The sequence below is a fragment of the Mastacembelus armatus genome, chromosome 12 (genome assembly GCF_900324485.2).
Source record: "Mastacembelus armatus chromosome 12, fMasArm1.2, whole genome shotgun sequence".
In the NCBI taxonomy this organism is placed as follows: domain Eukaryota; kingdom Metazoa; phylum Chordata; class Actinopteri; order Synbranchiformes; family Mastacembelidae; genus Mastacembelus; species Mastacembelus armatus.
The window spans coordinates 19,101,816-19,124,542 of NC_046644.1; the positions used below are offsets into that span (position 1 = coordinate 19,101,816).

The 22,727-nt window shown below is 43.7% G+C and overlaps 1 protein-coding gene across 2 annotated transcripts; it reads right to left on the reverse strand.

Moving 5' to 3' along the window:
• Positions 1-1,927: 1,927 nt before the first annotated feature.
• Positions 1,928-16,614, reverse strand: LOC113124609 (hyaluronan and proteoglycan link protein 1-like). 2 transcript variants are annotated; one of them, XM_026297627.1, is made up of 6 exons: positions 16,228-16,614; positions 5,602-5,734; positions 4,477-4,640; positions 3,770-3,968; positions 3,119-3,421; positions 1,928-2,860 (listed from the first exon to the last, which is right to left on the reverse strand). In XM_026297627.1, the coding sequence occupies exons 2-6, from the start codon at positions 5,702-5,704 to the stop codon at positions 2,571-2,573; spliced, it is 1,059 nt and encodes a 352-aa protein (XP_026153412.1). In that variant the 5' UTR covers positions 5,705-5,734; positions 16,228-16,614; the 3' UTR covers positions 1,928-2,570. The 2 variants fall into 2 exon arrangements, with proteins under 2 accessions (XP_026153412.1, XP_026153413.1); XM_026297628.1 differs by lacking the exon at positions 16,228-16,614 and adding an exon at positions 6,173-6,294.
• Positions 16,615-22,727: the final 6,113 nt, after the last annotated feature.

Consider the following 22,727-nt stretch of genomic DNA (forward strand, 5'->3'; position numbering starts at 1 on the left):
TAAAATAAAAGCTGTTATGCAGTGCTACGACGGACTCTTCAGTACTGTGCTTATGTCACAGCTGTTGTTCTGTAAAACCACATTGCCCATGGCTAATCATTGCAGAAAGCTATTTTTATGAGTCTGTCCAGCAGTTCTTCACTGATAAGCGTAGCAGGACTCTAATTGTTCAGTGGCTTGTCTAAGGTGGAGCCAAGTAAAGTCAACCCTGCACCGGGTCCAAGTGGATGACCTAAACCGGCATCTGCACCAGCTGTGCAGAGTGATCCTACGTTTGATCAATGTGCAGCATTTAATCTCCGATACCCTTACATGGTAGAAACCCTGCAGGAATTTCTGTCTCATTCAGGCTGGTTCAGGTTGGCTGCAGGCCCGCCTTGTCTGATCAGTGAGTCCAGAGACGGGTCGGCTGGTTCAGAGCTGAGTGTTGCAGAGCTTAGATAGCATCCAGGGAGCCAGGAGAACCATGCTGACTGGCTCAGTCCCATCTGTGACCTCAGCAGCCCCTTTACTCTGTGATCCAGTCATGAAGTGTTAAACATTAACTACTCAGGTGTTTATCGGTGTCTCCTGTTTTTCATTTAGTTTCTATGTTCTGATAAAAAGTGTCTGTATCTTCATACGTTTTGCTTCAGAGCTTAAATTTTATTTTGCTTTTTTAACGTGCTGTCATTTAGGTTTTTGTTGACAAAACTAACACAGATCAGGTTTTTCCACATTGTGCAACGAGCAGCTGGCAGAGGAATAACGGAGCAGTGTGAAAACAGTTTTGGTTTAGGCTGAATATTTAATCACTCTGGGCACACACACTGTATCAGTGGGATCACAAAACACCTCTGAAGACTTGCTGCTGGATAAAATGATATATGTTTTATTTTCCTGTTAGTTCTGGCATTAGCAGCTATACGTGACTAATTTGTGGACTTATGCACACAGAGGGCTGAGGTCACCGACAGGACCAGCTTTGGCTCTGCTCATTCACTATAAGAAACGACAGTATCTGTATCAAAAATAGCAGTTTATGGAGGCGCTGTACAAATAGCGTGTGGCTGAGAGCTGCTTATCGAAGCTACGTCATGCTCTGGAGGTTCAGCCACTAAGGTCTACTTGACTGCAAAACTCAGCTTGTACTCTGCAGCACAGTACTTTTTATTTATTGCCAGGCATTTTCTATTGCTGCATAGGGCGAACTACTGTCTCCTCTCATCTGCTGGTCGTCTTCTATATCTTCAGTGCAAAATTAATTCCTTATTTTTTATTTTTTTTGTTTGTTTTTTTTTTAGTATTGTGGAGTTTTGTATTTTTTCCACTGCTGTTATATGTTTTATGTAAATCAAAGAGACTTGGATAATTTGGCCAAAAAACAAATATAATAATGTAAATATTTCTAATGTATATTAAAAAAATCAACAAATATTCATTAATAACAGATATACATTTCTAGATAATCACATTCTACATACTTATAAAACATAACGCTAACAGTTGGATGTTCCTTTTTCTTATTCACTTCAGTGAGGAGATTGATGTTTGGTCCAACACATTAGTAGAAAGACATAAAATACTGGACGGTATGATGAAGTACAAAGTACCAGTCGTAGCACCTTGTTAAGAATGGACAGCAAAGATCAGTTTAGTTGTGCTATGCTTGCATTGTATCTTCCCTTTTGTCTGTTTTCAGCTGTTTCATGGCTTCGTTGTTCTTCCTTTGTCTTGAACAAAACCAGATAAGTGCCCAAAGTATCAGTCCAACCACGAGACGTTTTGCTGTTAAGCTGTTCTCAGTTCAGACGTGTCGGTCCGTGTGATATGATGCGCCTAGTCTGTTCTTATTGGCCGTATATGTCATATCCTCCAACCCTCACCAATCACAACCCCCCAACCCCACTCCCACCCCCACCCCGCCTCAAAGGCATCGATTAAATAATATGAACCTAAACTATCCATCGTAGAATATCAGCTCCCAGATTAAAACATGACTCTGTCTGGCAATAATGTCTTAAGGTTTCCATGAAATAAAGCATCACAGTTTAAATGTTTGTTTATACCCCCCAAATCCATCTTCACTAGTGTGTCCACTAGTGTGTGTGTGTGTGTGTGTGTGTGTGTGTGTGTGTGTGTGTGTGCATGTCTTTATGTCTTTCTGTGGATGTGTAGACACATTTTAGTTCAAAACCATCACTGTGAGGACATCTCCACATTGAGACTTTGTGTTATGGTTCAGATTAGAGTTAGGTTTAGGCCTGGGTTTAGTTGTGATATTCGGGGTAAGGGTCTAGGGCAGGGGTAGCCAACCCTGGTCCCCAAGAGCCTCTGATTGATTTCTGAACTTCTGTTTGGCTAAGCACACCTGGACCAGGTAATCAGCAGTGGGTAGGCCCTTGAGGACAGGAGTTAGCTACCCCTGGTCTAGGGGATGTATCATGTCTGGGAGTGTCCTCACCATTATAGTAAGACCCTGTGTGTGTGTGTGTGTGTGTGTGTGTGTGTGTGTGTGTGTGTGTGTGTGTGTGTGTGTGTGTGTATGGTAGTGTGTGTGTTTGCAGGCTGTCTGTGTGTGTGTTTGTAGCTCAGTCGTGGCCCTTGAAGCAGTACACTCCGTACAGCTTGTGCTTTTTGTCGGGGAAGCCGCTGAACCTCACGGCAGCTTCTGTGGGGCTGCAGCGCCGGCGAGGGTTGGAGATGGGGTAACGGACGCTACCGTCAGCCAACCAGCCGGCGTCGCAGCGGTCAAAGCCCAGCAGCTTCCAGGCAGCGTACATCTGGCCAACCTTGGCGATTTGAGCACCATCTTTTTGACAGGCCTTGACAGCCTCGTCGTAGGTTAACTTAGAGGGCTGGATCAGATAGTAGAACCGACCTGGGAAGACAGAAACACAGGCAGATTTTGTTAATCTTCAACACTAACAAACCTGATTTTATCTCTATATTTCACTTCTCCTCACTCACTGTAGCAGCACACACAAAGATCCTCATGACATACTGACTGTGCAATTGTCTTTGTTCAGCCAACAGTGAAAGAGGTCTGACCCACCTGCCTGCTGTGTTTTATTGGACTATTGTCTTTAGGAGCAACCTGGTTAAATTAAGGTGAGCAAACAAGTATATTGTCCTTCACCTTTGTAGTGGGAGGTGAAGCAGAACACATCATAGTGGTTCTTGTCCTTGTCTCTCAGGCCATAGTTGCGAATGCCCGGCACTGTGTTCTTGCCTCCACAGGGTTCTCTGGGGGTGGTAATGGGATACTGGACTGAGCCGTCACTCAGCCAGCCAGCGTTGCACCAGTCCATCCCTCCCCGCCACGCATCGTACAGCTGGTCGAAGGACGCCACAATGGCATCCTGGTCGCGACATGCCCTCTCAGCATCGTAGAAGTTGAGGTTGTAGCGACCGAGGCGAGGGAAGTAGGGGAAGATAACGCCTACATGGAGAGGTGGGAAACAGTCAGCAGAATAAACTCAGATTCATCCTCTGGGCTTCATTTTCATTCCTGTTATTTAACCTAATGTCTGAAAGTGAAAGCACATCTTGCTGCATAAGCACAGCTGTTTATCTGTCAGCCTGGTGCCAGCGTTTTTTGGCTTCAGGCAGTAATGGCTGATGTCTCTCACTACTCTCAAACATAATGAGGCTGCTCTGACACTGATGGAAACAGAAGACACTTCCTCCTGACATTCCTCCAAGCAGTTGCTGCTCGTTTTAGCACAATGGCGTTTTATTTTGGAAAAAGCCCCATTAGTTCCCATTTTAAAGAACCCAAATATTATACCTTCAAGGTCAAGGGACACCACGACTGTTCCGTCTTCCAGCCCATCGATTACTTCACATTTATATCTCCCATAATCCTCCAGAGTGATTTCTGTGATGACCAGAGAGGCATCCATGGGAGAGAAGCCTTGTAGGTGGACTCGTCCATGAAAACTGCCATAGCTCCTTTTGTGATGATCCATAGCAACAAAAACATCCACCTAGAGCAAGATGAAGACAGAAGCAGTTTATGATGCCAATGTGCTGATTTAAGATTGTAGAGTCAAGCACATAACCCCACATAAAACTGCAAATTGCTGTTTTTTTACACTTTCACAAGGATTAAACAAATGAGGTTCCTGTTAATTAGAGGTTTCTGGCAGGAACCTTTTGTTACCTTTGGACAGAGCCCAAGAATAACTAACCAAGCAGTTACTGATGATAGCTTTCTTTTTGATTTATGTTCAGTTATCTGAAGACAAAAATGCACAGAATACAAAACTGTGTCATCGGCATATAAAATAATCTACATTAGCATACACAAACATGTTAGTGTTATGGAAAGCTGCAACAGGAATACAAAATACAAACAGAATGGAGGTCCACCTACCAAAATATGGCTCCTTAGCACTTTTAGTGGTTAAAAAGTTTACAGGACGCATTAAACAAGTGGCCATACAGCAATATGCCCGTCTTCACTGTTTAACAAGTCCAACAGGTCAGTTTTACCTCTTTCAGGTAGTCTGAAGTCAGCTTGGTCCATTTGATCCTCATCTTACGATTGGGTGCCAATGACTGGTCCCTTTGGATCTTGCATGGTAAAGTAGCATTCCCCCCCCGCCTCGACACCACCTTAGATTGTTCTGCCACCACTGAGAGTTGAGGGCCATTTTCTGCAACACAGGGACATAATTACATGGAACAACTTAATTATATTATGTTAAACTGAGTAAACAAGTCAGATCGACACAACAGACTGAAATAATTTGAGACCCAGCTGCTCCTCAAATACAGTCTGAACAGCAATATACTGCATATACTGTTACTGTGCACACACAGGCATCTGTATCTGCATGTCCTACTACAGCTGCCTCCATCACTAACAGGGAGCTCAGGTCTATCAGGTCTTTTCTGCTGTGTGTGATTGTGAATTGAACGGCTCTGATGGCTCATTGATCCATATGCGAGGTTGTTGGGTTTGCTTCATTAAAGCACTGGTATACAGTTAGTTGGTTAGTTAGTGAGATAGTTTGTGGTTATTAGTTACATAATAGTAGTTTGTAGATAGTTGTGATAGTTCATGGTTGGATACTGATTGTTTAGACATTAGTTACTTTTGAGCCATTTATTTGTGTATAGGTTTAGCTATTTTTAATTAGTTATTGGTCAATTAGCAGTTTAGTAGTTTAGTTAGTTAGCAAGCTACTAGCAGAGCAAACTGCCCAGGTTCAACTCCAACAGGTAAAGCCCATCTCAGTTGAGCAGTTTAAGAGTTACACAGCATGATTCTCGGACTTCATTCATATTTTATTATCTTGCATTCATGCAGCTTTGCTGTCTAAAAATCTTTGCAGCACATTAGAAAGATGGAAGTTCAGAGCTTAGATGTGTTTTATGGACTCTCAACATGCAAAGGTTTGACCTGTAGGTCCAGATAGTCTAATGAGATAGCTCTGTCTCAGGGGGGGGCTAACAATCCCCCACATAGCTGTCTTATCACTGAGCCACAGCGGCAGGACGTGCTGTTAAACTGAGGAAACAAATGCCACTGCAGAGAGAGTGTCGTGAACGCAACACAGAAAGTCTGCAACTGTGTATGACATTGTCAGAGACACACTGAGCGCACACACTCACCCACGACGTAGATGGTCCTGGACTGCTCCAGCTCAGGATACAGATCGTCTAATTTGTCTGCTACACTCAGTGAGATCAAAACACAGATCAGCACAGCAATCATCTTCACTCACCAAACCGGGGGGTCTGCTCGCTGCAGAGACACACAGAGACAGGGTGGGGGGGTTACAGTACAGTATGTACAGTAAGATGATGCTCGAGTTATATCACGTCAGTGCAAGACGTAGAGAAAGGAAAGTTATTAGTGCTGTATTTACTCTTATGTTCTGCATGCAGCTCAGTCCAGAGCAGTGTTTCTATCTGCAGTGCTGTTTCTCCCCCTGAGAGCTTTGTAATTACTATTAGAGTGCGGAGCAGCATCTTTGTCTGAGCACCTCTACACGCATGAAAAACCTCTCGTTCTTATCCCGAAAGTTTTTTAGAAAGGCTCAAAATACAAAACTATAATTAAAACAAATATCACTTAGAATTGTCCTTGAGGCACAAACTGGGTCTGACTAATCGAGAACATACGACACACTCGAATAAACAGAAATGCAAAGCGCACAACATGAGTATATTCTGTACATACTGTGCAGGAATTATTCTCTGTCATCCAACAGTGCGAGGAAGCAGCATGTCCCGGTGACACCGACAGTCCACAACTTCAGAGGGAGACTGTGGCACAGTGCAGCGTCACCCCACACCTCAGGCTTCATTCACACACACACACACACACACACTGCAGTCCATCCTCTACACACTCGTCCCAAACGCAGAGGGATTCACCATTTCACTTCCACTCAAGGGGATGTGTTTTATGGAAGCCCAGGGCTGCCAATGCTAAAAGGATATATTTTAAAAACAAATTTCACTTTCATTTTATAGAAGCTCCTAGTTTTTAAAGGTTATTGAAAATGTTTTAGTGCAGGAGGTGGTAATAGGAATTTTAATTCTTTATATAAATGTGTCACTGGAGCACATGGATGCATTATTTTATTTTCCCAGACTTTTCCACCTTAGCTGTTGTTAATTGATCATAGTAATTGATGGTCATTATGCTGCTGCTGTTGGTGTTCCCTCTGTTCAGTTTGGCTCAGTTCTAATTGTCCCCTATGTCTATTTGGTTCTGGTCTGGCTGAGCTTGAGCCCCCTTTTCAGGGTGTTCTGTTTTTTTGTGACAATTAAATCATGCACATTGGATTTCTGTAGAACCTGTGTATTTAGGGACCCCTAAATGATTTTTTTAAATTCAAGTGAATCATCCAGGACACAAATGGATCCATCTCGTTTTAACATTGGCAGCCCTGGGCTTCCACAGTATGGCTGTGTGTTTCTTTTGAGCTGTGTGTGTGTGTATGTGTGTGAAGGGGCAGCCATTTGGATTGATCCCTTCTTCCATCCCCCCTTTCCACCCTTATCTCCATTCACTCCATCCCAAATTGCTGATACGCTGGCCTCCCCTGCCAGGTGGAGCTCCTGCAGTCAGCAGAATAAGTCTGCAGCAGCCACACACACTGTGCCAGTTACACACAAATCACTTATTACCACCCACCCCAGCTGAAAATAGTCATTACGCATACCAGGACAGGACGGTCGAGGAGGGGCGGCCGAGGGGAGGTGGGTGCAGCAAAAAGTGGGTGGAGCATGTGGGGAAAAGATGTGATATGTCCTTGTTAAAAAGGCTGAAAAGTTGAAATGGTACTGTCCCCTGCAGGACATGAGGAGAGCAGGTGATGTGTGAAGAAACAGCAGAGAAGATGAAAACAGTGAGATGCATCTAGAAAAAAAATCTGAAGCTGGGAGGAAACAGGGGTGGAGGAGGCTGAGAGGGCTCTGCAGCAGCACAGACAGTGATGCAGGGGATGAAGTTTCAGGCTCCATCAGCACCAATAGCAGGTGTTAACTGTAGATACTGTTTATGAGGGAGAAGTTACACATGGGGAAGACATCACATCAGTGTGTGTGACCTCACACTAACAGGGGTTCTTGCATGTGTCCTCCACAGTGACAGCATTCCTCTGCCTCCATCTGTGTGGACAGTGAACACAGACAAGTCTTTGTAGGCCAGGTGTGTGTGTGTGTGTGTGTGTGTGTGTGTGTGTGTGTCTCCTATTTGTCCTCAAACAGCATGTTGATGGTTCAGGTATGAGGACACGTCTGATGCTGTATCAACAGTTCGTGTCTGCAGGAAAGCTTTTAATTCTGGGTTTCCTTGATGTTTCAAATTCCTCATCACCCCAACAATGAGCGTTGCCAGGTTGTCACGTGAATTCAAGTGTTATAGCTTGGTATTTTGTTTTCAAGTGAAGGATGTGGTTGAAATGCTGTGATCCTTTATTTGAGTCCGGTACAACAGTGTTAAAATCCTCCACCACAGTCCTGCATTCAGAAGTAGTGAAATGTGCTCAAAGTATCAGCAGTAAAAGTACACATTCTGCAGTGAAGCGTCTCCTGTGACTTATATATTTTGTTAATCCTGATGCTCAAAGCTTCAGCAGCATTTTCCTGTTTTAGCTTCTTTTAACCCCTAAACTACAGTTAGTTTAGCCCACTGGTTCCCAACCTGGGGTTCAGGGGCCTTTAAAGGGTCACCAGACCAATTAGCTAATGTATTTTCAGAAGCTTCTTTCAACAAACTGTAAACTGTTTGGAAAATAACTACTCACTTTGTTAAAGGAGCTAATTATAATGTTAATTACAGACATTACATACTATTATACATACACATGCTCCTTCTTGTTTGCTAACTGTTATTTTGTCAGTGCCTTAAGCTCGTAGGATGACGGGGATCTCCATCTCTGGGAAAAACTCCCCTGTAAGTCCTTTTGCTTCAGTAGTCTCAGATCCTGCTTTAAGAAATTAAAGAGAATCTGTCCACGGATGAGGTCAGACTCTCTGATTGGATAAAACCACTGGAGCTGAAGTAACGTACTGTCCTACGGGCTCCATCCCAGTCCCCGATTCTGAATGCCAAGTTAACAGACCAACGGAAACACATGCAATCGTACACACATCAGTACTGTGGAGAGATTCATGTTGAATGCTCAGCAGTGTGTGTATACCTGTAGGTGTTGGCATGTGTCTGATTTTGGCATCTTGCAGTGTAAACAGAGATACAGGCAAAGAGAAGAAATAACTCTATTATGATAATTAAATGTCAGGCTGTGGTCTTAGCTCACCAGGAAGGTTTCACAACCTCAATCAGAAACAGATTTATTGTCAAATAGGTTCTTTCATACAAGGGATTTGCAGAGGAGCCAGTGTGTGTTAAGAGGAAGTGGTCTCGGTCGGCACTTTTGCGTCAGCATATTGTATCTCTGAACATGGTAGAGCAGGAGCAACAGGTGCCAGCTGCTAGTGTCGATACCAGGCAGATGTTTTGACCTTCCTGTGTTCATTTTCTGGCTCAGACACATCTAACATCATTTTTACTGGTTGTTTTCTGAGTGAAAAGAAACTGAAACACTGGGAAATGCATCAATTTCACCACCTCTAACCACAGCCAAACAACCTTAGTCTTGTTTTGAATATTGTGCATGCAGATACACACACACACACACACACACACACACACACACACACACACAGTAACATAAAGCTTCAAACACAGTGTCTTACAGAGCAGCAGACTTCCTTGCTTTTGTAGACTCTATTATTTTAAAACAATAAAATTAATATTCATGAGTCACAACAATATCCCATCAGAGTAACCACAGTCATGCTCATATCTGCCCATTAGGAAGCAGTGACCCCTGTCTGCTCTGTACGGTCAAAACACGATTTGGGAAAAATATTATGTCATTGGCTGGAAGAAAACCAGTTAAATAAAAGTATGACGTGTTTTCACAACGACCACTGGGGACAAAGCAAAACTGTCTCCGTGCTGAGGTCAAATAAACTGGATATCTGAGCATTAAAACATTTACTTTCATTCTGCTTCAGGCTCTGCACTTATTTTAACTGGGGGGTCAAATGCTTGGACTGAGTTATTGTTCTGTAGGTAATGGATCTGCAGGAGTTGGGCGAATGTTTTATTAAACACAAAAGATTGAGAATTATGAGGAGGGAACAGTTTTTCTGGAGTTAAACTGTCACAAAGCTCTTAAAGTTTCCACTCCTTGTTTGGTTGTGCTCTTTGATTTCTGTTTCTGTTAACACCAGAAAAACAATGTGGTCCATTAAAACCACGTTTACGTTACATTTAAACTCCTCCGCTAAGATAAACACTCTCAGTAAATTCAGACATCCTGGCCCAGATAACCCTGAGCATGTTAAAACCAACCAGACGCATTTACAGTTATTTCTGAGCACGTTAAAGGGTCATTCCACTCATTTTACATAAAAAGACTATTTACTGGTCAAGTTTGCTTGGTTTGGGTTTCAATGATGTGTCTGTTTATCAGGTAGGTGAGGGCAGGATACTAAAATTACTATCAAGATGCATTCTGGGAGCTGTAGGAGCCAGCTAGGACACAAAATGCTGGCCACAGAATGCTGAGCTGCAGAACTTGTGCCCCTTTTGACCAAAGGAGTTTAAGGGCTGGTTTGGTGCCGGTGCCTAATTTTGCTTGACAGCCAAAGACCTGGCACTGCCACAGGAAAACTGGTGCTCACTTGGTACCAGTTTTCCTTGCTGGTCTAGAAGTAAGAACCAGGAGCTGGGGCTGGGATTATCTCAACCAATAATGCCATTATAGGCCAGCAAAGCCTGGAGAAACAATGCAAAGGAGACATTGAAGACCGCCATTGTTGTTATTGTGCTCTGTGCATTCAGACATGTAGGCTGATGTAATTACATGGCTCTGTGGTGGCTCTCTAGACCAAACTAGTTCTTAAAAGGTTTCCAAGTTGAACCAGCTCCGAACTAGCACTTAGTTCGTGTTGATTAAAAAGGGGTAACAGTGGTCTAGTCTGTGGGAAACCCCTCTGTTCCCTCCATTGAAGCCTGATTCCTTCAGCCAGGTCCTGCTGATTTCCCAACCACACAGCTGCACCTCTTTCGTTTCCATGTACAAGGTTCTGTCACCATCAGAACAAATTACTGGACGAGAGTTTTCCACTCTCTTCACTCCTTTGTGTTTGCTCACTCCAGTTTCCAGTCAGATGATGAGAAAGTACGTTACCTGAAGTATGAAAAATCACTTTGCTGAGCCCTTCCAGTTCATTCAGTGATAAACTGGGCATTTGTTCCCAACTGTATAAACAAATCTCTGATTCTTGAGACGCCTCTTCAGGCTCTTCAATTCCAAGGAAAACTCAACATACTCCAGCTTTGGCGCTGTTGTTGACAGAGATTTCTGATGAGGCTGCAAAGTGGGGAAAGTGACCACCTGACCCTGACAAAACCTCCTGCAGAGGGGAACTAAATGAGGTGTGAAACAAAAGCTTTAAAGTCCGAATGTGACCTAAGGGAACATTCACGGAGAGAAAAGACAGGAAACTGAAGCCATTAAGGATTTAACATATCACAGTGGAAACAAGCCTGTGTTTATTTTCTGTGTGTGTGGGGGTCTGACACTATTATATCATTAAACTGGTTAATCTCTATATTTTGTATTAACAGTAAATCTTCATGAACTCACAGAGAAGAGCCAGAGAGGTGGTGGAGACCAAAACCAGGACAAAAACAGAGGGAACCCCATACAAAAGCACAACTGCACATTAATCAGCATGTTGGTCTGTAGCTGCTGGAGATGGTAAGAAGCCTCATTAAACAGGATGATGATAATATGTCAGTGTTGTGGCCACAGCTTGTTTCTGCTGCCCCCGAGTGACCAGAGAGTCAGTTATCGCAGGTTTAGTTGGAGAGAAGTTGTGTAAATAAATGTTCAGGCAGATTGTCCAACAGCAAAGGAACTAGTGCCTTTACACGATCCCTGTCTCCTACAGCCTGTTAGAGTTGTGTGTTGTTATGTGTGTGTGTGTGTGTGTGTGTGTGTGTGTGTGTGTGTGTGTGTGTGTGTGTGTGTGTGTGTGTGTGTGTGTGTGGAAAAACTTTATCTCAGACCACAAGAAGCCCCCTCTGATGTAATTAGAGTAAAAACATAGGAGGGCCTCTTCACATGATGTAAGGGGTCAGAGAAACAGAGACAGGCAGAGAAATAAACGTATGGATTCCATTACGCGCATGTCTTACTGATGGAAACACTAATTTATGCCGAAAAACCCAGAATGTATATGATCTCAACCGGTGTATTAGGTTTCAGTCTCCGTTGGGAAGGTCTTTGTTAAGAAAACAACAAATTCTTTGTTTGGAAAGTGCACACAGGAAGATGCAGGTCAGCGGAGGCCTCAGTGCAAATCCATCAAAATGAAAACTCTTTATAGTGTTTTCACTTATCTTGCCCTCAGCAAGGTGGCGCCTGAGGCTGTTTCTCTTTTTGCTAACCTTTATTTAACCTGGGAAACCTCACTGAGAATAAAAAGCCTCCTGGTCTCTGGTCCCTCAAAGGTCAGCACTGTCTTAAACGTTTGCTGTTGGTCAACGGTGCAGATTTTTGTAAAGCTACAAAATTGGACCTTTCTAGTCTGTAAGATGGATCCAAATTCTGCTTTTTCTCGCAGTAAACAATTCTAGATAAACACAGACAGGTTCGGGCTCAGCTTCATAGCACAGACAGCAGGAGACGCAGCCTGATCAGAGCTCTGGAGAACATTTCAGGTCACCCAGCTGACACTGGTGCTCCTGGCAGGCTGATAAGGGTTGACCCCCAGTGAGCAGCACAGCGTAATCAGCACAGGGCACAAAGGTAGTTTAACTTACGTCTGTGAGCAAAAAAAAAAAAAAAGCTAAAGAAAAGTGCTGTGTTTTCTTCTTTAAATAAAACATTAAGAAACATAAAACACTCTCCTTCCTGCCAAACACAGACTTTATATTTAGAAATACTAAAGTCTGACGTGTCCTGCTATTTCTTCCCCTCACAGAGCTTTTCCAATGTGAGCTGCTGTCAGGCTGAAGGAAAGTGATGCAGAAAGATGCTATGTTCAGCATCACTGCATCAGAGCAGGAAAACCCTGCAGGAACAGGTTTTAGCAGCTGTGGGACAACCTGCTGTGGAAAAGCAGACGAACGTTGCCCAACACACAGGCTCCAACTCTTTCATTTATTTGTGTGTGGGTGGGTAAAAAGTGGTGGGTGAGGTATTTACTGCATATTCACAAATAGCTCAGTCACTTTCCTTATTGCACAGCACATATATTTTCCTCAACCGTTGGGTGGCAGGAGTTTTTTTTACATCACACCACCTTAGCTGCTACAAAGAGTCCTCAGTGTGGAGGACCGTCAGTCTGGGAACCAGCAGCTGTGGAAATAAATAAAGTCCAAAGGCTCAAATGTCAAAAGGATGCTCCATCATGGCTCCATGGGAATTTCTAGGATGTAGTTCACTTCAGCAAACTTGCAGCAGCACCAAACAATAACTGTATCCTACTGAAACATATAAATCCTGTGTCCCACAGAGATCCACTGTGTCCAGAAACTACTAAAGTCCATCAGTGTCCATGCTGCTGCAGTAGGTGAACACACACACACTGTAGTTTCCAAATGCAGATTCATCCTCTTCTGAAAATAGTCCCCAACTGACACACATTGTGGGATTGTCCTGGACAGAGCTCTTTTCATGTGTGGACTTTTTAGGGACTTATATAGTGAAGACATTTTTCCCGTTTGGACAACCATATTCCATTTACTCATATGTCATTTACTAATATCTTCCGTTAGTAAATGGAATAACTAAGTACAGGATTGGAGACGACTAATTGCTGTGGAATTGCCCTTCCATCATCCCACACACTGTAAACAGGCCTGTTCATCTCTGCTTGTTTTCGTGCAGCAAAACTCTACACACTGATGATAAACCTTGACTTCCTCCATCATGACAGTGACGCTCACAGGCACCAGGCACCTTTTCCAGGGTCTCAGACACTTCAACCACCTACCACTCACCTCCCTCCTCACCCCATCCGGTCCCAATCTGAGGAGGTAATTTACGTTCACTTCACACTGAGCCGCTCGTTCATCACTGCTCACTGGCTGCCCTGACCCTGAGAGGAATTCTGGTTCTTCATCCCAACACCAGACAACTGTACATGCAGGCCTGGACCTTCTCTTTATACCCGGTCTCAACGTGTTAGTGGTGAAAGCCAAAGGTCAAAGTTCGGCACACGCATCAGCATCAGCTTTAGCTTAGCACAAAGTGGAAATGGTAAAATAGCTAATAGGACTAAGAACTTACAGCTGAACAATGACAACATTACTCCAAGGCTAACAACGTTGGAATAATCTGTTGAAAATCCCAAATCGGATGTTTTTACTGCTCTTCAACCTGCAACATGCAGCAAAACCTTCAGCGTCACAGTGTGACTAGTGAGGCTGCAGACCGTTGTCTCGTTGAACGCTAACCACTAGCAGTTTCCAAGTGATTTGCAATTCTAGCAACATTCATGCAGAGCAGCTACAGTATGGTTAAGATTAGGCAAACAGAGCCTGTGGCATAATGGGAGTTTCAACAGTGGTCACATTATTGGTGCTTTGGCCATCTTCCCCATCAGCCATAATGACATTGTACCAGTCAATTATATCTGACATCTGGGCTGTGACAGGGCTTCATGTTCCAGCCTCCACCGTGACATCTGATTAATTTGTGACTCATTTAAATTTCATTTTGTTTAAGCAGTAAACATTTTCACCTAAAATAAATGTTTCTATGGCATTTATAGTTCTGCTAACAAGGGGGGAACGTTCAGAAAACATGTTCTCAGTAAGGTTTTTGCTGCGCAAATACTTCTACACTAAAAACATCTCCACACACACACACACACACACACACACACACACACACACACACACACACACACAGACACTGATTATTTAGGGGAACAGCGCCTTTAAAGCTGCAGCCAGTAGATGGCAAACACATTACTCAACACGACAAAAACGTCTATTCATAAGGCAAATAAAGAGCCCTCTTTTTTATTAACATCTAAACTCACATATTCCTGCACACAACAGAAAAGAAAACATTCGCACACCTCGATGTGAAGACACAACTTCAGTTAGCCTGTTGTTTCCTGATCACCACTAATTTACTCAAATTGAAGTCGACTGTGCGTTTGTGTGTGTGTGTTGCTACAGGGAATACACTGTCTTTTCATTTGGGGGGTTGATGTGGGCCACTACAGGCCACTCTGTGTGTGTGTGTGTGTGTGTTGGGTGGGGGTCAGGGTGGAGCCGCCACGTCTAAGCCAGCACACAGAGAGGGGTTGTTGGACAGAGAGTCGCTCTCAGCTCTAAATCACTCGGGCTCCGCTGCACAACATGGTCGACCACAACTATGATAACGCTTACAAGTATGACACACGGCGACTGGATGAGTGAGCCTGAGGAAATGAAGCTTCAGTTTATGGAGCTTACTGCAGAGGCCAGCTGCAATCAAGTCCAAAAATGTCAAAATAAGAGTCCAAGAACCTGAATTTCAATATTTAAAGGCAGACTTTAGGTTAAAAACACCAGGAACCCCAAACCAAAGGAACCGTGTGAATACTGTAAATATACCATGACGTTTATATAAATACATGATGTTCCTCTGTGGGGAAAAGTAATGATGCTATAATGGAAAACTTTTATTTTCCCGATGTGAATGTTTGTTTTACAAGATAAATCCAAACAAACACGTCACATGTCTAAAGCCCATGTTAAACCATTTTATATATATTTTTAATTGTATATTGTTGACATCTATGTTTTCTGCTGCATGGGTCTTAAAGACACAAACAAAACAGGAATTTGCTTGTAAAAACACACAAAATCAAGAACACCACAATTATTACCATGAAATATTTAGGAATGTGCCCAATCACATCCTTAATTAATGTGGAGTTACTTTCTCAATTAATAAAATCTAATAAATCTGTCATATGATGTTAAAATCATGTTGTTTGGGGGGATCTCAGTCTAACACGGTGGTGGAACCATCCAGGGCCCACATCAGCTTTCACCAAAAACATGTTCTACCTGCCAGCTGTTTTTTCACTGACGTTTTGTGGAGAAAGACAAACATGGAGCAGGACACAAACCATGAACAGCAGGTCTGAAGTCCTGTCTGAGAAAGGTTTCAAACCTCAACCCCATCACACAGTTAACACACAAAACCTGACATTTAATTTCAAACAGGTGATGACAAGAGTCCAGACTGGCAGAAACACATTCATGAGGACAAATGAACACACTGAACTAAAAGACTGTTTTTATTCTTTATGCTTCTCTTTAGTCTCATGATGGTGACGTGTTGACACTAACTGCTGTTGTTGCTGTTCATTGTTTTTATGATTTCACTCCTCTAAGTGTATTTCCATGTCCCAGCACGTCGACCTGGGGGTTTCCTATGACCTCTAAGTGGTTTTCCAGTAAATGCAGCATTTAATCCTTTAGTGTTCAAAGTGCGCACCTTTAACCGAGCTCTTATCTGCCTTACATGCCACGTTTTTATCCCAACTGTGCTTAATAAAGTGCCAAATCAGCACTCAGTAAACGTGTGACCATCACTTCTGTGTCGCACAGAAAAGGAAAGAAGTCTGAAGGAACTCTTCCATAGAGGTTTAAACCCCTGTTGTCTCTGTTAGTAGGAAAAAAGAGAAGTCATTTACCTTCAGGGCTCAGTGCGCTGCGGTGAAGCTCCAAACTCTCCAGCGGTCGAGATGCGGACTGAAGCGCAAAACGATTAGGCACGTCAAGGTAAAACAGGCGGTGTGGATGTCTTCCTCCTCTTCTGTCGAGTCCAACCAGCGGCTCCTGTGGACGAAGGAGAAGTGAGGCAGAGAGCGGCGAAGGGGCGAACTCCTCCTTGAGTCTGTGGACTCCAGGACCGGTTTTACAGGCAGTGATAAGATGAGACTGCGCTCAGCCCACAGCCGAGACGCACGCAGGTTAAATGTGCCCAAGTCTGCGGGGTCAGGTCTGCAGGTGGAGACTCAGAGGGTAAGATCAGATCTGTGTCACTGGCACGTTACAGCACTGCAGTGGAAAGCCACAAACATGAGGTTGTTTCTGACACATCTTTCCAGATGTTTCACATCTATTCCAGGCTGAATCTCAAACTACAGACAAACTCAGCCCCTCTTGCTCAGCAATGACAATCTTGATTTAAAGGACTGTTCCCACTGCTCCTCCTGTCCCTGCTTCCTCCAGGCTCCCAGCTCTATAAAAGAAGATGAAAGTGCCTGTACAGGACTGAGAAAATGCTGAGTTTCACCACTAAAGGGATTTACACCTGCTGTGAAATACAAAAGGCTCTTCACTGTCAGCAGTTAGCCCAGTTTGCACCAAACCACAGTCTCGTGTTTAACCAAACTCAAACTGGGGTGAAATAATTGTACTTGTTTATGGGACAAGTTTACTTAGTCCTGAAATGTTCGTTTATTAATGAAACAAGGTTCATTTTGATTGGACAAACCTCAAATCTTTAGACTATGACACACTTTCTGACTTGTCATACTCCACACAGCCTCCAGGTGTCCCACCTGACTGTCCCCGCCCACTCGCACACCTGTTTCATGTTTCCTCATCAATCCCACTATTTAAACTGAGCAGCAGTGGCTGATGGGGTCTGGTAAGTTCACTTCCTTCTAACCTCCCACCCCCGTGGCTCATTGTCAGGTCCAATCAGTGCCGATGTTCATCAGACAGCTCCCTTGAGTTCCTGTAAAATGCTTGTCACTGTAAACTCCCCCCATGTTGTTAAAATCTAAAACTCCGTAAAAACATTTTGTGGTCATGTCTTCAGTGTCCCCCTGAGAAGGTTTGAACAGTATTTGAATATGTGCACCAGATGTGATCACTGAGTGTGTTTGATGCAGATACGGAGGATGAGCTGAAATAAGTCAGTCTATGCAGAAACACCATATTTGCTTAAACAAGGAAACACAGTGGGGTGGTGGTGTCACACTATCACCTCACAGCAAGACTGATCCAAACCCGGGGCCTTTCTGTGTGGAGTCTGCATCTTGTCCCTGTGTCTGTGTGGGGTTTCTCCTCCCATAGTCCAAACACCTGCAGGTCAGGTTGGTTGGTGACTCTAATGTGAGTGTGTGTCCGTCTCTATGTGTCATAAACTGCTGATCTGGTCCTTGGTGGACCCGCCTGCCACCTACTATCAGCCGTGACCCTGTAAGGATAAGGGCTAGATAATGGATAGAAGTAATCAAGGACAGTAACCATGTCAATGCTGAATCCCAGTTATGACCTGGGTGAGACTAAGGTGCATGTAAACATAATGCAACACGTTCTGGTGCAGTAGACGTGTCCCTGTGTTTACATCTGTGAATCCAGTCTTAAGTCTAATTGGAAACAGTCCTGGGGTGTTGGGTCGATCTGCTTTCAGACAGAAACACGCTGTGGGAAATGTTTCACCAAATATTCAGCTGAGAATTAATTACACTCATTATTGCATTCCCGCTCCATCCATCTCCCCGTCCCTCCGTCCGTCTCCGCTCATCTCGCTCCTCCTGCCTCCCCGTCCTCTGATTTATGACGTTAGATTCTCACTACACCTACCTGTTTTTCTGCCTCCTGTCACTGAAGCCAGCACATCTGTTTTGCGGCTACAGACTGAGCCAAATGTCAAACAATTTAATCTCAAAATAAGCTCACAGCATCTCGGCGTTATTGAGGATATGACTAAAACAATTCATAAAGAATTGAAGACTGTAAGTGAACCAGAACAGAAATCTTTGAGTTTCTCCTCTGGAAATGTTGTTGGTATTGTGCAATGGCCTTAATTGTCTTAAAAACACACAGTTGAAGCATGTTTCCATGAGAACACACTGTTTTCCAAGCTGCAGGACAGAAAGACAGACAGGATGAAACATCATGTACTTTCTAGTTGCAGACCAGGTATTTTGGTGTGTGCACTATTTACTTACTGTTACTTTTAGACTTGCGGTTTAATTTTTTGACATAAAGTGTGTGACTGCTTTGAAGGGCTGTGTTTGGTTTACCACAGCCCTTCAGTGACGAGCTAATAACCGCACTGCACAGAATCGCCTTCTAAAAACAAGCTGAAGTAAATTTAGTGTGAAATCTAGAAGCAGCAAAAAACTTCTGCCAGTGGAAAAAAACAAATGTGATTTCATCAGATCTCATAAAAGTCAATTATGAAACAAAATCTGGTTGTTTAATGTGGCCCTGTTCTTTATTGTGACAAACCCACACAGAATTATCACCAGTGGTCAGCTCTACGGAGTTTTAGCATCTTTTAGCGCCTTGTTTTGGTTCATTGTCACTGTGTGACTTTCTGTTTAACTCAGAATATTTCTGGTTTTGCCAGCTCTTCATCACATCACCTTTAAAAGCTGCAGATATGTAAAAGTGTAAAAATCTAATGCAGAAGCTGTTTGAAAAGAAAAAATAAGAATAATTCGTGCAAAGTGTGAATTTGAGTGCAGGATTCAGGTTTCTGGGTTGTAAAGCCAAACGAGCCACATGCATTTCTCCCGCTCACTCTGCTAAGACGGCACCGTTAACTGCACCATTGTTGCGGTCAGTGAGCTTTCCCGGCAGAAGGTTAAAGTAATAAAGAGTTGAAAAGGTCAGCAGTCAGGCTGTCAGTTGTAATGACTAAGGAAGACGTTTGTCAGAGAGGGTGAATCTCTTTGTCAACTTAATGTGTTTTAGTCCGAATGAACTGTTGTCATGTGACAGGGCCGAGCTGCAGCTGATTCTGGACTTTCAAAGGCACAATAACAAACCTGTGCAGATCCAAAAACACAATGTGAAACATCTGTCCTGCACTTGAGATCTACTTAAAAGTCTTTAAAGCAAAATGTTCCTTAATATCCAAAGTAAAGTTATTTGTTTTGCAGAATGGCATCTTTAAAGTGTTAAATTATGGAGCCCCTGAGGTCCTGAGAGATGGACCTTCATTACCTTCTGAGGCACACAAGGTAATGATTTCACTGCAAAGTAAAATCTTTTTTTTTCAGGGGGCTTTCCTGTTTGTTTTGTTGTAGAACAAATCATCACAACACAATACAACAATCACAACTATCCATCCATCCATTTTCTGCCTCTTATGCAGGGCCGGGTCGCAGGGACAGTGGTCTAAGCAGGGATGCTCAGACTTCCCTCCCCCCAGACACTTCCTCCAGCTCTTCTGGGGCTACACCGAGGTGTTCCCAGACCAGTGGAGAGACATAATCCTTCCAGCGTGTCCTGGGCTTTCCCCAAGGCCTCCTCCTGGTAGGGCATGCCTGGGACACTGGCATGCGTCCAGGGGGCATCCGGAACAGATGAGAGAACAGAGCTTCTCACCCTATCTCTAAGGGAGTGCCCTGCCAACCTGCGATGTACCAGTCTATCGTGGTGAAGAAGGAGATGAGTCGAAAGGCGGAGCTCTCTATTTACCAGTCAATCTACTTTCCAACCCTCACCTATGGTCATGAGCTCTGGGTAATTGACTGAAAGGACAAGATCTCTGATCCAAGCAGCCAATCACAACTAAATCATCCGAAATGTTTTCCCAGTTCATCCCAAGTGTGTTGAAGGGGGTTTAGGTCAGGGCTCTGTGTGGGACTGTCAGCTTCTTCTTCTTCGAGCTGGCTTTGTGCATGGGGCTTTGTGCTGTTTAAACAGCTTAGGGACAAACACAGGAGGTTGCTGCAGTTTCAACCTGTCTGTTTTCAGCCTTTTTTGAGGATGTTCTCCATTAGATGAGCTCACATCCCCCTTTATTGTCACCAGCTGTCACCCTGAATGTATTTTGTTTTATTTATTTGAACTGGTTTGTGTTCGAGCGACAGAAGCTGGATGATTCTGATTTTTTTCCTTTTTCTTTTAGCAGCTGTGTTAGTTTGTGCTCACGTGCTTTGTATGAATTGAACTGGTGTTTTTGTAAATTCCTTTGGTTTGCACCAGGTAGTAAAATCTGCAGGGCTGCAGTGTGAAGTGTGCTCACCCATGAGGACAGGGGCTCTTTGTACTTGTCAGGGTGGGGTTCAGGGGAATTTGGTTTAATAAAAATGAATGAGACTCTAACATGCTGCAGCCCCACCTCAACAACTTTAACTGCTTATGTTCCATTCACAATTCATAGCATGGAAATGAAGCTTTGTATTAATTAATCTTGATGTTTTGTCTCTGAGTCCAGGAGATCTCTGTAAAGACTGATCTGAATCTTGACTAAACCTCCTCTAAGGTGAGTTGAGTTTCTGATAAATCTGAATCCAACTCTGTCAGAGTGAAAACAGAAGCTGCTTTCAAAGTCCAGCTCTGGTCCTTAGTCCACTGTGCCCCCCCCAGTCTCCTGCACATACAGACACGTATACAGGCTGAGGGTGCACCGTTCTGTTAACACCACATGTACTCTGGCGGCATGCTCATATGTGGCTTCCTCAGAAAGCTGCCTCTGTAGAGCCTGCTGATCCTGGACGTTCACCTCAGCAACATGAATCAGAATCTACCAGGAGTGAGAGCAGGCATGAAACACAACCTTTGTGTGAGAGGTGGAGGTCTAAAGGTCAGACACAGGACAGCAGCGAGTCCCTGTTGGTTGTTCCACTGACCTCATATCTTTTTTTTAGAGAGCCCACCACCTTAATCCAGCCTGAAGTATCTCAGTGTCCACTGGCCGGACTGGTACAAAAATCCTGCTGGCTCGGTGCAAAACATCAGCATGTTCACATCGTCACTGTGAGCATGTTAGCACGCTAAGTCAAAAACACAGAGGAGGATAAACAACAGAGAAGGAAAGAGCCTGACAGAATTACTCTTGAAAAAAGAGAAGAGATTCATGAATGAACAACATCAAGTCACTTAAACTTCAGGGAAATCAATCTGTCTGTGTGGGAAGCTCAACTGATTGTAAATCACTATACCCTGACTGCTGTGAGGTACCAGGATGAGAACGACTGTCAGACCTGAGTCACTATTGCAGGGGGCCTTGGGTTTCTCCTGGTGCAGGACAATGTCAGGCCTCATGTGGCCAGAAGAAGAAGGCATTGCTGTCACGTCTCCCTGACCTAAATCCACCTATGACATTATTTCTTGGAGCAACCGACACAGACTGTCTAGGAGCTCAATGAAGCCCTGATCCAGGTCTTTGAAGAGAGGACACCAGCTGCTGACCTATCAGGAGCATGCCCAGATGTTGGGAGTGCATCCAGGCACATGAGGGCCCATACGTACCTCTGAGTCAGTTATTCATCCGTCCAGCCATTATCTATACCTGCTTATTCCTTACCAGGGTCACGTCAAAGGCCGGTGTTATTCATTTATCATCATTTAAGGCCAGTTTGTATGGACACTCCCAGTCTGTGACACTCTATTTATAGTTTCCTGGTCAAAGCTCTGACTTCCATCAGGCCTTTCAAGGAGGACATGTGAAGTTGGAGTTGTACTGGAAGCAGCATCAATATCAATCAATATATCAACCATTACCAATAACAGTGTTTGTCACTTGTTTTGATTCTCCTTTATCTGAATTCAAGGCTGCTGTGTTTTCTTTGAATTATCTTCGGATTCCTTCTCAGCAGATGCCTCAAGGAACGACAACGACCAAAAATCCATCTTATCGCCACAGATCAGTCTCTTCAAAGGCTTTTGTCCTTTGTGGAGTCATCATGTGACCTTTTCACCACTATCACATATTTCCCACAGAGTTCTCACCAGCAGTGACAGTCCTGTGTAAACTAGGTGCCATTGGGTATCTGGTTATCTGACAGCAGGTCTCCTGTCCCACATGTGTGTGCTGAGATAAAGGCTGGGGGGAAAGATCATATCTCATCACAGGAAAGACTCCACTCATTTCCTCACTCCTCACTTCCTCTGCTCTTCTTTAGTAGAAATCTGTGAGTTTAAAACATCTTGACCTCTCAAATCCCTTTGAGAAGATTTTCTTATTCCCTTTTATCATGTGACAGCAGTGACAAACAAATGTGCAGTTACTCCCTATTTGTTGAAATCACGCCCTGTTGTAGAGCGTGATCTCCCTTTAGTCTCTTAAAGTACATTGTTGAAAAAGTGCTGGGTGTGACTTCTTTTTATGGGTCACAAGATAAAATGACCTGCGATGGATTTATTTAATTTAATAAGTAGTTTCATCCAAAGTGCTGACAAAGTCTGCCACTTTATTTGTGCATGTTCTTAAATATCT

Coding starts and splice junctions, on each gene's coding strand:
- LOC113124609 (XM_026297627.1), bottom strand. CDS start 5,704: ATGATTGCTGTGCTGATCTGTGTTTTGATCTCACTGAGTGTAGCAGAC. Junction 3,969..4,476: donor CTTCAGACTACCTGAAAGAG/GTAAAACTGACC, acceptor ATCTTGCTCTAG/GTGGATGTTTTTGTTGCTAT. Junction 3,422..3,769: donor GGTGTCCCTTGACCTTGAAG/GTATAATATTTG, acceptor CTCTCCATGTAG/GCGTTATCTTCCCCTACTTC.